Below are 14,313 nucleotides of genomic sequence, written 5' to 3'. Positions count from 1 at the left end.
GCATGACCATATGGCCAAATTGTTACTGCACATTTTTGATTGAGATACATATTTTACTTGAAATTGAATGGAATCAAATAGCCAAAGGCAGCTGCCAGTGGAATAAAGAGACGCGAGATAAAGGAGTCAACGCGAGATTACTAGGCCCTTCTGCTCCTCTCAGTGCGTCATCATTCAGCGTCCGAAAGTCAGCGGGATTTTAGCATCAATTCAAACTACCGTAATAGATATACAATCTCCTATATTATCCATAAATTATTAACTGTTTTACAATCTGAAATGATTGATATGATTGCGAAGGAGGACCCGATTATTAGCGAGGAAGAGGCTGCCCAGTACGATCGACAGATCCGGCTATGGGGACTAGATGCACAAAAGAGGTAACGATTGAAATGCTAACAGTGAATAACATTGAGCCTCCCATCGGATCCTAGCGGTTTTAAAAAGTATCCACAACTATTCATTAAAGCTTTAAATATTATACTGATATAAGAAATGAAACAATAAAATCGAGGTTCAACGTATTCAACCTTGCCTTTCATACATGTAATGCATTTCCTTAATTTATATTTTTATCCTATGCCCATCTTATTTTATGTGCCTCTTTGTTTACGTGTTAACGCTCAATAATCTCAATCTTTAGATCTTGTTAACTTGTGTTTTGTTACTTTATCAGCCAGTTTGGGGTTAACAAGTTTGCTGTGATTTTTTTACTCCAGACTGCGGGGGTCTCGAGTGCTACTTGTGGGCTTAGGTGGTCTCGGGGCGGAAGTGGCCAAGAATCTGATTCTGGCTGGAGTGAAGGGACTCACGATGCTGGATCATGAAAAGGTATATTACACACAGATGGTCACATACACTATGTGCTGTTTTACTATTGAACGACATCTGAAAATGTATTTTATGCGAAGTAACAAAGTAGCCCACCACCATCTTTCCCTCAATTATATAATTGATATGGACATACTCACGTAGTTATTCACAGATTGGTAATGAATACTTGTATTATCCCTTTCTAAGATAATTACGAAAGTGGTCTGACAGTACCACCTTCCCCCATCCCCCTACCTCCTCCCAGGTGTCCCAGGAGTCGTGCAGGGCCCAGTTCCTGGTTCCTGTGACGGCCCAGGGGGAGAACCGAGCCCAGGCGTCTCTGGAGCGCGCTCAGTACCTCAATCCGATGGTGGAGGTCCGAGCCCAGGCAGAGAGGGCTGAAGACCAACCCGACGACTTCTTCCTACAGTTTGATGCGGTCAGTTTATCCCCCTTGCTGGGATCCTACCTCATGTTCTATTTGAGGGTGGGGGTAGGGGCTGTGTCTACTCCACATTGTAAACAAGCCAATCGACCAAGTTCAGAATGGTGGGGTTGTAAATTGTGAGGTAACATATGCATATTTTGGCGGCTAGGGAGAACAAGCTTATCAAATGTGTGGCTATAGGCAGTATCTTTGGTATATCAGGATACCAGTGGTACCAGTATTTCGAGTAATTTAGGATATAGCTATTTCTAACAGGCTTTTGAAAACCTCCATACTTATCTTTGCAATATGTAATATGACCACTAGGTGGTGCCCTTATCGCACTGTTTAATCTATGTTGTTTGCTTAAGTGCCTGGTGTACACAATCTAGTTGGAAAATAATCACTGTACTTGTTTTGTGTTCATACATTGGTGATGTGGTTCAAACATTGCTTGTGCAACAGCAGGGATCTTTTTTCTTTTAATTATTCAACTTAGTATTAGTAGATAATATTAGTAGATTAGTAAAGTACTATTTTGTTTGTTAATATCGGCCTCCAAATGGGGCATCACTACTGACATTCATGTACCAAAAATACATGAATGTCATTAATATTTGTCCTCATAATTGCCTCTCCCAATTCAATTTGATCAGCACCATTGTATTATTTCAACGTGTGGTCTTCACACTCATAACAGATCATATCTTATAAGAACCTACAAGAAGACAACTTTATAAGTTTCCACACCACTATTACTTTATATGGAAAGCTAACAAAGGGTAAGCAGAGAAAAACGAGTATTGGAAAGCAGACAGCCTGGCTGTCTGGCTGTGACTAGCACGGTGTCTGGCTCGGGAACACATGAAAGCAGCGCTAGCTTGGGTTTGAAATCTGTTGAAAGGGTTGCAATGCCCAAGTTTCTTCCCCGCTACTCTGTCTGGCCGGCACCGACGATATCCGAACCCTCGTGCCTGGGGGGGGGGGGGGGGGGGGGTCCGAGAGAGGGAGGAAGACAAGGAAGGTTGGAGGAGGCAGCGAGTCAGAGGGGGAGAGAAGAAGAGGGAGGAAGGGATCATTTGGGAGATTGGGATTGAGTGAGGAGGGAGAAAAGGGTTTGAGGAGGGGGGGGGGGGGGGGGGGGGGGAGCAGGCTGAGACTGTTTTAACTGGAAATTAGAGATTTATTTAATTTATTATTGAAGGCCCCAGTGTGTGTGTGTGTGTGTGTGTGTGTGTGTGTGTGTGTGTGTGTGTGTGTGTGTGTGTCCCAGCAGGACATGGACGAGGTTCAAAGAAGCTTTTGGAGTCTGCTAAAAAAAAAAAGTATTTTTATAGAAGTATCCCAATTATGTGCAGCAGATAAACAAAGACCATCTGGGTGCTTGTAAGTATACAGGACGCTAGGTTGCCATGCTATCCATCTGGGTACTTACTTACAATACCAAGTCGTTCATGAACCCAGCGGATAAAAAGCTGCATACTAGCACACACAATGTGTGATATGATGAGGAGCGTTGGTGCCGTGTTGTCTACCAGGATGGTCTGCACTGACCGAGGTGAGTTCAGCAGTTCACGCACTTTGTCTGCTTCTTTCAGGAAACAATCCGATATGTTAAACCACATCCCCCAATTATATGGCATGAACACAGCCGCACCCGGCGTGCGTGTGTGTGTGCGTGCGTGTGTGTGTGTGTGTGTGTGTGTGTGTGTGTGTGTGTGTGTGTGTGTGTGTGTGTGTTCCCTAGTTCCTCTCAAACACAGTTGACCTCAGAGCACAAAAACGTATTTTACGTGAACTGGCACCCCTGGTCCTCATCCACATTCATTCAACAACAAAAAAGAAAGAAAGGACGAAAGAAAATAAGCTTAGATTGAAAGCGCTTAATGTAAGTAAAGTGTAGTGCAGCCGTGTGTGTGGGCGGGCTCTGAGCTCATCTCTAGATGATGCAAGTCAAAGATGACGCCGGCACGGCCCTAGCACATGGTTCACGCATGGCCATGTTGATGAGGTTTGTTGACTGTAGGTGGGGTCAGCCTGACCGTCCTAGTACATCTTTATCAAAGGACACACACGGCTGTTGGGGCGGTCTCTGCCTCAGTTGGATAAGACACAGCCAGCGCCCTTACAAAGCGCCCTTGTTGACAATGGGAAAAGTTGGTGTTGTCTCAGCAATCATGATCGTCTGTGCCTAGCCGCCCCACCCTCTGGTGTACGACCGCCTTGGCCGGCCCGGCACCTTGGGTAAACAAGCTGGTCTCAGTGGTGGCGCTTCAGTTTTAGTCTCTCTCTCAAATGTTTAATCAGATGCGTGATCTAACAATGATAATCACACGCTTAATGCCTGTGGTTGTTCTTAATTGTATATTCTTTGTTGTTGCTCCCTTCTAGGTTCATTGTTATTAAGGTAAATGATTATCTAACGTTAATTATCAAACCATAACGACCGTTGAATGGCTTTTTGCCACACAGTGGGGTAGGACCTGTTAAAGAGATAACAGGCCACATGTGTGTATGGTGGATCATATGACGGCTTATTGTTCGTCGTAAGGAGTTATCAGTGGAGCCATCGGGTTGGGTCATCACCAGGAAGTCATCGGCAACTCTGTCCGCCGTCAAAACAATCTGGGGTCCTTGTGGTTCTCTTCTAGACCCCTGGCTAGCTCGCCAAATGAGGAAGTTTGTACAAATAAAAGGCTCAAAGTTTCGAAATGCTTTTCTTCCAAAACAAAAGCAGAGTCAATACGTTGTCACACTTTATTCCTGGGCTCAAGCAAGATACCCAAAACTATCACCAGAGTCCTTCTCTGGTTACCAAACTTCTCTGCTTATTCTTCCATTTTCTTCAGTCCCATCATTGTTCCCATGATTCTTCCCATGATTAATGTGTTCAATTCATCGCAAAACACAGTATAATAAAGCACATAACAAGGGCGGCGCTCTCGGTTACCTCCAATCATTAGCTTATTGATACTTAAAAGGTCTAACGAACTAGGTCCTATTGGGTTAACTTACTGTTATTAAAATCAATCCACTCACAAACCGCCTACTCCCCCTCTAGGTTGAACAATTGTCTGGGTGTGATGTGATACCTGGGCAAGATGGGCCCGTGAACTGATGGTCTGAGGGGCATACATTGAATCTACTTAATGTGGGGGTCAGAGACGGGGATCTGTTGTTGGACTGTTGTTGATGATAATACCGGCAACCACTCAGTTGCTCTGTTGATCAATTGCTTAAGAACAGAAAGGGAGATAGAGACAGAGGTCTGGCATAAGCTGGGTCGGCTTAGCTCAGGAGGTAGAGCAGTTGTCTTGTAACCGAAAGGTTGCTAGTTCGATCCCCAAATCCTCCTAGCTGAGTGTCGATGTGTCCCTGAGCAAGACACTAAAGTGCTTAAGCCCTAAGTGCTCCTGACGAGCTGGCTGTCGCCTTGCATGGTTGACTCTGCCGTCGGTGTGTCAACGTGTGTATTAACCGATTTAAGTCGCTTTGGATAAAGGCGTCTGCTAAATGCCCTAATCGTAATTGTGTGAAGGTGAATACACTTAAACAGATGATAAACTCAAGTATAGTGAACGGATGAGAGACAGGTGTTTGGCAGGTGTTGGGGTCAGAGAAAGGAACCAGGCAGGGAGGGGCATGAGGGCAGGGAAAAGGTGTCTGCGGGTCACAGCCGGGGTCAGCGACCAAGCTCTGACGGGGAAGGGGGAAAACAGCAGGAGGCCAGACGAATAACCCTCCACCCGTCCCTATAGGTGTGTCTGACGTGTTGTTCTCGGGACCTGATGGTGCGCGTGGACCAGCTCTGCTCCAAACACAACATCAAGGTGTTCTGCGGGAACGTGTACGGTTACTACGGTTACATGTTCTCGGACCTCGGACCGGAATACAACTACGTCGAGTGAGTCCGTCTGCTTCAACCGTGTGTGTTTGTGTGTGTGTGTGTGTGTGTGTGTGTCACAATTTTTGCATTGCTCTGAGTAACCCGTCTTGGCGGAGAGTTCATCTGAAGTATCAATAAACAAAGGAATGGGGGAAAGATCAATGTAAAGTCTGTAAACAATGAGAGTCTCTGTCAAAGGCAGTGGTTAATCATGCATGCTCTGTTGCCAACATTAAGTTTTCACGCAGGAGTTGCCCAACTCGTTACACCTTAATTTCCTTCCTCCACCAACTCTCCACCTCTGTAGAGAGAAGCCCAAAATGGTAAAGCCCTCCGGGGACACCAACGACGGACCCAAAGCCAAGAAGGCCAAGGTCGACCCCAACGAGACCACAATGGTCAAAAAGGTAGTGTGTGTGTGTGTGTGTGTGTGTGTGTGCGTGTGTGCGTGCTTCTGAAATAATAATGCAATAAACCTTATACAGCACTCAAGCAGATGCACAAAGTGCATTTACATTTCATACAGTTACATTCCAACTACACACTGCAGTATTCTTTCATTCCTGACAAATTTTCCTTGTCTTTCCTTCCTGCCCTGCGACCAATCAGACGGCCAGCTTTTGCTCCCTGAAGGAGGCGCTGGAGGTGGATTGGACAACGGAGAAGGCCAAGGCGGGTTTAAAGCGCACGCCTGTGGATTACTTCCTCCTCCACGGTACGAAGACGCCCACACATGGAGAACAAGGCTGCTTCAGTGGAGCAAGTTGTCAAATTATTTGCCAACAGCTGTAATCGACAAGGCATCATTATATGACTCCACTAGTGTGGTTACACACAGAAACCCACGCCAGGATTATGGCATCCCCGCAGTGGAACAGATTGTATATTCTGTATTCTTATACCTCCCACTGAGATTGAACCTGTGAATCTCTCCGTCATCTGTAGTATGATGTGTGACGAATGAGACTCGAATCAAAAACCCCAGCGTAATCCCTGCCTGGCATCGGTGCGAGGAATTCTAAGATCATGTGTTTCCAGAACACAAAGGTTGAAGGTGCTTCAGGAAGTCTCTGTTTGAGAAAGATATTTCAGCATTAAGATCATCATCAAAACAACGAGGTTCTGAAAGCTATTCAAATAACATCAGTAGAAGGAGATCAGCTACACCTGTCTACCACATACATGTCTGCAGACGTCTCTGGTTTAAATGTAGAGACTAATAACAGACCGTGAACGCTCCTCTTCCGGTTTCAGGGTTTATTTTTGGTCAGGTGACCTTTTAGCGAGGCGATGGGTGTGGTGGTGGTGGTAGTGGTTGTTGTTGTTGTGGTGTTGTCTCCACCTGCTCCTGCAGCCGCACGCACACACGCACGCTGGAGCGTGACGCTTCCCACCGCCACCGCCTCGCCACGGTCTGCCAAATGTGCCCCACGATCGGACCAGCCGATTGGACCCCAGATGTCCAGGAAGTGAAACGTCGCCCCCTGTGTCATGGCACAGCTGGCATGTGTCCAGACACCTTTAAGGTCACTTATTTTTTTAAGTTGCGAAAGTTTACTTTCCACAGACAACGAGGTGGGCAGCAGAATAGACGTGGGGGTAAGAGATGTAAATAAAACTGGATTTGAAGTGTTTATTTACACCCGAATGGTCATGACCTGGTGCACTCACAGCCGGCATTTACCAAGCATCTCCGTGCTAACTATGGGTGTACAAGGTTCTTTAATTGCGGGTTAACACTACAATTACAATTAGGGCATTTAGCAGATGCTATTATCCAAACCGACTTACATCGGTCAATACACACATTGACACACCGACGGCAGAGTCCAACCATGCAAGGCGACAGCCAGCTCGTCAGGAGCAGTTAGGGTTAAGTGTCTTGCTAAGGGACACATCAACACTCAGCTAGGAGGAGCTGGGGATCGAACTAGCAACCTTTTACTATCATGGAGGAATTGTGCCTTGGCTACAAGAACATTTGAAAAGCTATGACACGACGCCTTTAAGCTGGGGTAGGAAGGCGAGCTATCTCTTTCGTGTGATCAGAATATATACAAAGCATATCCACTTAACTAGTTTAAAAAGTAGGCTATGTAACTTTGATATTATTATTAGGATAGACTTTTCTATTAATAGAGGTGTCGTTGCGGTGCGGAGGAAGCTCTACTTCCTGGTAACACAACTGCTTCCTGTCTCATGACCAAAGCCGCAGAACAAAGAGATGTGAGATGGAGGGCAAGGAACACAGGGCTGTTTTTGTCTTTTTCTGTTCTTTTTTTACCCTGCGGCTAGGTCAAAACGATTTGCATAATCAGTCCTGTGGGGTTTGTAAGCTAAGGATGCGCGCACGCACAGTGGGTTGTTGTTTTTCGTTTGTACACTCTTTGCATGCTAGTTTTTATGTCTATGATTTGCAGATATCATCTTGAAATGGTGGAACAGAATAGACGAGCGCCGTGCACGTTTTTCCCTTCCCCTTTTTTGAGCGTCTTTTGAATGTGATGTTAAGCCGGTGGGCTCTTTTGCTTCTTCCTTTACCCGCCAGACCAAACACACACAGATGATCAGATACCGGTGCCTGTTCCATCCACCTACTGTTGTGTTTCAAATCAGAGCTGAGATGATTTCCCCGTGCCAGTCTGTGACTCTCTATGACTGGCAGATGCACTGATAGCAGGTCATAATGTGGAAATAATGTTTGCACGCCGTGTGTGTACGCGTGCTGGAAATGTCCGTGGGAGGAACTTTTTTTTTTCTCATGTGGCTTTTGTTAATATCGACCCGAAACAGGAAGTGTGTGTGTGTGTGTGTGTGTGTGTGTGTGTGTGTGTGTTCTAGCGGGATTCACTCGTTCTGAAAGTAGAATTAGTGATGCGATGTAACCCTGATATTATAACATAACATAAGGCTCTGATTTCCACAAACCACCGTTCAAAACTCACCTATCCTGCTGAGAGACATCATACAATGGACAACTGACGAGTAACAATTTATAATCTGAGCCTAAGTCACTTCTCAGAACATTTAGTCGATCTCAAAGAATTGAGCATCGGATTCGCAGAAATCAGACCACAAGTTTCACACACACGCACGCACGCATGCACGCACGCACACACGGATTTCAGAGTATCTGTTCATCTGCTTCATACAGTTGGTGTGTGTGTGTGTGTGTGTGTGTGTGTGTGTGTGTGTGTGTGTGTGTGTGTGTGTGTGTGTGTGTGTTAGACAAGGTACTCCGGGCCATACAGCCATGTCACTTAATTTGTCCCAATAACTAAAACATTGTTCACACAACATGGGTACCCACTTCCATTCTACTAAAACATTCTCGACTCGTCCTGTTCCCGCCCCTTTCTGCGGCCTTCGCAGTTCTGCTGAAGTTCCGCACGGACAAAGGTCGCGACCCCGCCCCCCAGTCCTCGGGGGAGGACGCTCGGCTGCTGCGCCAGATTCGAGACGACGTGCTGGAGTCCATGGGGCTGAACAGAGAGCTGCTCAGCGACGACTTTGTCAGGTAACCCCCCCCCCCTCCTCCGCCGGTCTACCATCAGACCTCCTGGGAGCGGAGGCATTCAAGTAAATCACTGAAGGAGTAACCTAATGCTACAAGTCCAATCGCAAAACTTAAGCGATATCACGTCAACCCCTCTGTCACTTACATTTGCTAGCATGTGACTTTAGCTGACACAATTTCCGCCGTTCAGAAAGCACTTTAGGGTCAATAATAGTTTTTTCTTAAGAAGGGTGGGTCTTATGCGATGGTTGGATTCGTTGTGGTCCTTTCGATTGTTGTCAATATCCCAGACTTTTTTTGATGAATAATTTTGTTTGCGTGCCCGAGCTGTAAAGGATGGATCTAATAACGGCTAGCCTAAGGAAATCGATCCTAACACTTTAATCTGCTTTTCACGGCCAACATATGTCTGGCTTGGCCTCCAATGTTCCAAACGAATCAAGTTGATCCAATGGGAAAACTTGTGTGTGTTCTTCGCACAGCTACTGTTTCTCTGAGATGGCCCCGGTATGTGCCGTGGTGGGCGGAGTCCTGGGACAGGAAGTCGTCAAGGTAAGTCAACCCAAATAAGGCACATGACACATTGCATCACACTCTTACTCAGTCTTGTGCGGCACCACCAATAATCAGAAGCGTAAATCCCCTTGGATCTTGTGATATATTGCATTCACATTACTTGGTTTAAGCAGTGCTAATCAGTAGTAATTAAAGCACTTGTTGAAGCTGTTTACCTAAGTGTGATCTGATATTCCAAGCATCAATCCCAGAAGCAGAAAATAACTGTTGCCAATCTCACTATAAATGAATTCATTACCTCAATAAAATCAAAGGAAGTTTCCCTTTCGAACACCAAACTAGATTAGAGATCCCTGTGATGAACTCAGTTCACCTAGAGGGAACATGAGTATAGCCCACAGCTGTGTGTGTGTGTGTGTGTGTTCTCTTGGCACAAGGCCAACTAGCTGTCTCGCTTGCGATGATGAAACCGACTGCAACTGACGTCTCGCTGGCCAGATTGCTACTTGCTCCCCCTCACACAGACACACACATACACACACACACGCCCTTGTTGTACGCGTGCGTGTGTGTGATTGCAGACAAGCTTGCTCAGCTTGATCCTGTTGTTGAAGCCACGTTGGATAACTGATGTAAGTTTAAAGCCTCCGTTGGTGCCTGGTCACAGCTCTGGGCAGCGTCTGGTCTGAGATCACAGGCTGTGTGGGCAGACGGGGGCTCTGCCTGTCCTGCTGTTGTGCCCCTCATCCAGGGTCTGAGCACAGCTGCCAACCTAAGAACTGTGGAAGAATTCTATTGAGTTAAAGTGTTTTTAATTGATTAGGTCAAATCTAATTCTACTTTGAGGCTACGGCTTAATCTCTCTACCTCCCTCCCTTCTTCCCTCTCTCCCTCCCTCTTTCTCTCCCTCCCTCCCTTCTTCCCTCCGTCCCTCCCTCCCTCTTTCTCTCCCTCCCTCTTTCTCTCCCTCCCTCCCTCCCTCTTTCTCTCCCTCCCTCTCCTCTTCCCTCCCTCCCTCCCTCTTTCTCTCCCTCCCTCCCTCCCTCTTTCTCTCCCTCCCTCTCTTCTTCCCTCCCTCCCTCCCTCCCTCTTTCCCTCCCTCCCTCTTTCTCTCCCTCCCTCCCTCCCTCTTTCTCTCCCTCCCTCCCTCCCCCCCCCAGGCCCTTTCCCAGAGAGACGCGCCGCACAAGAACATCTTCTTCTTCGATGGTCGCAAAGGCAATGGTGTGGTCGACTACTTCGGCCCCCAGTGATGGTCGATCCCCCCCCCATCCCCTGCCGCTGAGCAGGGAGAGTGACGCATGCTGTCGCGGACGATGGCGACTCTTTCAAGAAGACAATTTTTTTTGTAGGACGGTTTATATCCTCGTTTGTTCCACGTTCCTGCGTCTGGTCGTCTCCTTTCCGGACAGTCTGCTCGTAGGAACCGTTTGATCACACGCGTACACGTTGTCATTTGTACCTTTTTTCTAATAAAAGCATTTTTTGGAACTCAGTGGTCTCTCGTGTCACCGGTCATTAATATAACGTCTTGTATTGTTTTTCTATGAAAGTATGAGTACAGTCATGACAGGGAGGAGATACAGCGAGATAGCTATGGTGGTTGTTACGTCAAAGTGTGCTGTTAAACACAACACCCGAGTGAAGGACAGGTTGTTATCGTGTCTTATTTGAATGCTACTGGTCCACTCAAACAGACACCCCCCATGGCTCCAACAGGATGTATCAGACATCTCTTCGTCCAACATTGAGGGTATTGTTGTCGCAGTCGGGAAGCTTGGCTGCTCTTTCTACCTCACGCCCTTGCGGGATGGCCTGGTTGAACCTGTTTCACCGGCCTCACCACTTTGAGTGAGGAAGGGGCTAGCCACGGCTGTCTGGGCCTGAACAACATGATGAAGAGGGAGAGTGTCTGCTGGAGGAGGCGGGCCAGACTGCAGAGCTTGTTGTAGCCCAGCTTAAATGGTCGATTTAAAATACAACCCAACAAAAGGATTCAAACCAAACTGAACTGACCCGAGCTGAAAAACGAAGATGATTTTAATGCTTTTCATTGAGCAGTTAAAATATGGTTCAAGGGAAGTCCACATTGTTCCGCTTTGGGATAAGTCTTCCTATTAAACGCTTATGTCTGTCTAATGTGGCAACATTGGCCAACCCTGTTTAACTAATTTTAAATAGTTTTAAATCGACTGTACATGGATATCTGTATAGGATGTCTGTCCGTTTTTCTGTCTCAAAGCCTCGCTTTTGGACAGGTGTTGAAAATGCGCGTGCCTCGCTACAAACGCCCATACGATGCCTCTTGTTCTGTACAGAGTTGTGTTGTCCACGTAAAAAATAAAGGTTAGAATACAGGTAGTCCAAGAGCGCCCCAACGCTACACGACGGAGGGAGGAAACCACACAGTAGGGCTGGAACACAGAAGGGCTGACCTTCCCTGGGCTGAGGGCAACAACTGCACAATGGGCAGACAAGGTAGCATGAAAACACGGCTGTGTTTGGTCTAACCTAACAGCAGCAACGGTGAAAACAGTGTGGTGGGGGGGGGGAACACAGTGTGTAAGGGGACCGTGGGCCTCTGCTCTCTTCCTGGGATTAGGAGAGAAGATTAATTAGGGATGCCTGTAACGCTGCCCTAATTAAACCAAAACCCTTATCTGTAAAACAAACACACGCACACACACAATTTGAAGCTTTCCCTCTCAACACAGTGGGGCCTAATGGCTGCTCTGTAATTGCTCCTCTCCTTCCTCTCTCCTGCCCTCCTGTTTCTCTCTCTTATCCTCCTGTCACCCTTTCCTTTCCTCATGCATCCCCCTCCTTTCCACTTATTTCTTGCTGCCTGTATCTATCTCGCTCCTCTCTCGCTCCTTGATGCTTGCTTTCTCTATTACAGATTATCTTCAATGTGTTCTCTGACTCTCTCTCTCTCTCTCTCTCTCTCTCTCTCTCTCTCTCTCTCTCTCTCTCTCTCTCTCTCTCTCTCTCTCGCTCTCTGATGCCCTCTCTTACTCTATCACTCCTGCTCTTATCCTTCTCTCTCTCTCTTTCCCCTTTCTCTCTTGGTACTCCACTCTCTCTCTCGTGCTCCATCACTCGCTCTCCCTATTGGGTCTGTTATCGTTTGCCTGGATTCTTCGATCCACCTACTCTCTGTTTTGACCTTCTTCTTAGCATCACAGACCTTCTAGCTATACCTTCAACCAATCAGGGCCTACTAAGATGGTCCAATAGGGTGGTCTTATGATTGCCCGTCCATTCTGTGGATCAGTTAAAGACATTCCTTGTCCCTTGTGTGGTTGTGTGTGTACCACCAAACTCCTTTAAGACCAACCATCCCGAAATGGCTTGAAGAGCACATTTCAATTCAGTAATATAAAGTATTTTAAGTTAAGGTACAGATGCAGAATATTTTGTGTGCGGGAAAAACATGATTTGATTAGATCATGTCAGTTACAGAACCTGTTCCAGAACTTTCTGGAGCTGGCTTTCCCACGTCGTAGGTGGAGTTCCAGTTGGTTTCACAGTAACCCAGACCCAGCAGTCCTGCCATGGGAGACAAGTGTGGCCTTAAGGCAGAGCTTATAGGGGCATGGGCATTCATTATTCAAAAGCTCATGGGGTCGGGCTGTCTGCAGCCAAGGTCACGTCAATACAAGTTTCCAGCTTCCTCCATCCACACTGTGGAAGCATTGGACTACTGTCTTACTGTCAGCACACTAGCCATGTGTGTGTGTGTGTGTGTGCGTGTGTGTGTGTGTGGTCAAGTTATCTCCACTTATCAGTTGGAAGTGGTCTTCTCGAATTAAGCCATCATATATACACACACACACACACACACACACGCACACGCACACGCACACACACACACACACAGCCCTCATTCTTGGAGCTGAACTGGGTTCACCTTTGCTGATGGGCGTCGTGGTGACACACACAACAATGTTCACTATGTACACACGCCTGCCACACACACACACACACACACACATATTGACACACGAACACACACACACAGGCACCCACACACACACACACTTAAGAGGCAGAAAGAACAGGATATGTATATCAACGTATCTTTATTATATAAAAAAGTGAAATGAAAATAAGTACAAAATTCATGTAGAAAACAGAAATATACACTGCACCGAAACCTTTGGTGCAGGGCTGCAGGCTGACCAGCAAAACTTCAGCCTCGTAACCAGGAAGTGCACTGTTCAACAAGGAAGTCAAAGAGAGGACCACAGGACGTTACGTTCCACTACAGGAAGTCTACCGGAAATGTTCGGAAGTGCCTCGTCCTTTTTTTTGCCCAGTAAAATACCATGGAAAATTGTCAAACACAACCATTTGAAGTATTTAGAAAAATGTAAATGTCGCTGTTGTCTAACAAAACTGCGTGTTTGTAGCTGCGCAGGACAATACACAACATAACTGTTTGAAATGCTAACAGGAGAACAGTGAACTGAGAACCATCACACGAGAACACATAAGGCCCGAAGAGAAAGATACAAAGGACTCCGATTTCATGACATTTGGGTCTGGCAGTGACAGTGGTTATTAGACAGAAAGAAACCAAATGAAAGCTTCCTGACGGCTGAATAATGTCTTGATAGTTGAGCGGCTCTAACAGAAGATGAGGGGCTGACCGAGCCAACTTGAACCTAGCAGCGTAGGCCTGCCCGAACAGAAACCGATCATCAAAACTATAACAGCAGTTTGATTCAAATTGATTGAAATTGTAAAGGAGTTTAGACAATTATGGGAGAGGATTATTGTTACATTATTGAAAATAAACATTTTAAATAGAAACGTAATCTGGAATGTAAAGGAACAAATAAATTAATCATTATACGAAAGTTAAAAAAACAAACGTAGAAAAACATAAACAAGGCAAAACTCCTTTTCAAAATAAATAATGGTCCTGATATAAACACGTTGTTTTTTTTTGCACAAAATGTAAGGGATCATTCAGTTCATCAATTGATACCTTTTCAAAAGATCTAAATCATATCTATATCGATCCATTTCATATCTATATATCAATCCAAATCATATCTTTATAAATCGATTGATATATATCTTTTTACTCTCAGGAAATGTTCAAATCCACTGGATTCAAATCTTGTAATCTGGCTCTACTGCTTCCAC

The 14,313-nt window shown here is 46.0% G+C and overlaps 2 protein-coding genes across 2 annotated transcripts in view; one reads left to right on the top strand and one right to left on the bottom strand.

Moving 5' to 3' along the window:
- The first annotated feature begins 127 nt into the window (after positions 1–127).
- On the top strand, positions 128–10,654 carry sae1 (SUMO1 activating enzyme subunit 1). The gene is made up of 9 exons (XM_030380292.1): positions 128–380; positions 720–831; positions 1,079–1,252; positions 4,999–5,144; positions 5,434–5,533; positions 5,736–5,841; positions 8,499–8,643; positions 9,126–9,195; positions 10,320–10,654. Exons 1-9 carry the CDS (start codon positions 280–282, stop codon positions 10,410–10,412), a joined length of 1,047 nt encoding a protein of 348 aa, XP_030236152.1. The 5' UTR covers positions 128–279; the 3' UTR covers positions 10,413–10,654.
- A 2,570-nt stretch (positions 10,655–13,224) lies between these two features.
- The window catches only part of LOC115560765 (glucosidase 2 subunit beta), a 10,843-nt gene continuing 9,754 nt past the window's right edge, over positions 13,225–14,313 (bottom strand). The window contains exon 4 of the mRNA XM_030380296.1: positions 13,225–14,313. This exon is cut by the window's right edge and continues 1,079 nt beyond it. The gene's annotated coding sequence lies outside the window, so the exon portion shown is untranslated.

Source organism: Gadus morhua, chromosome 16 (assembly GCF_902167405.1).
Source record: "Gadus morhua chromosome 16, gadMor3.0, whole genome shotgun sequence".
NCBI lineage: Eukaryota > Metazoa > Chordata > Actinopteri > Gadiformes > Gadidae > Gadus > Gadus morhua.
Note: the sequence above shows the minus strand (reverse complement) of the source record. Positions and strands in the feature narration are given on the sequence as shown.

Coding starts and splice junctions, on each gene's coding strand:
- sae1 (XM_030380292.1), top strand. CDS start 280: ATGATTGATATGATTGCGAAGGAGGACCCGATTATTAGCGAGGAAGAG. Junction 832..1,078: donor CGATGCTGGATCATGAAAAG/GTATATTACACA, acceptor ACCTCCTCCCAG/GTGTCCCAGGAGTCGTGCAG. Junction 8,644..9,125: donor CTCAGCGACGACTTTGTCAG/GTAACCCCCCCC, acceptor TTCTTCGCACAG/CTACTGTTTCTCTGAGATGG.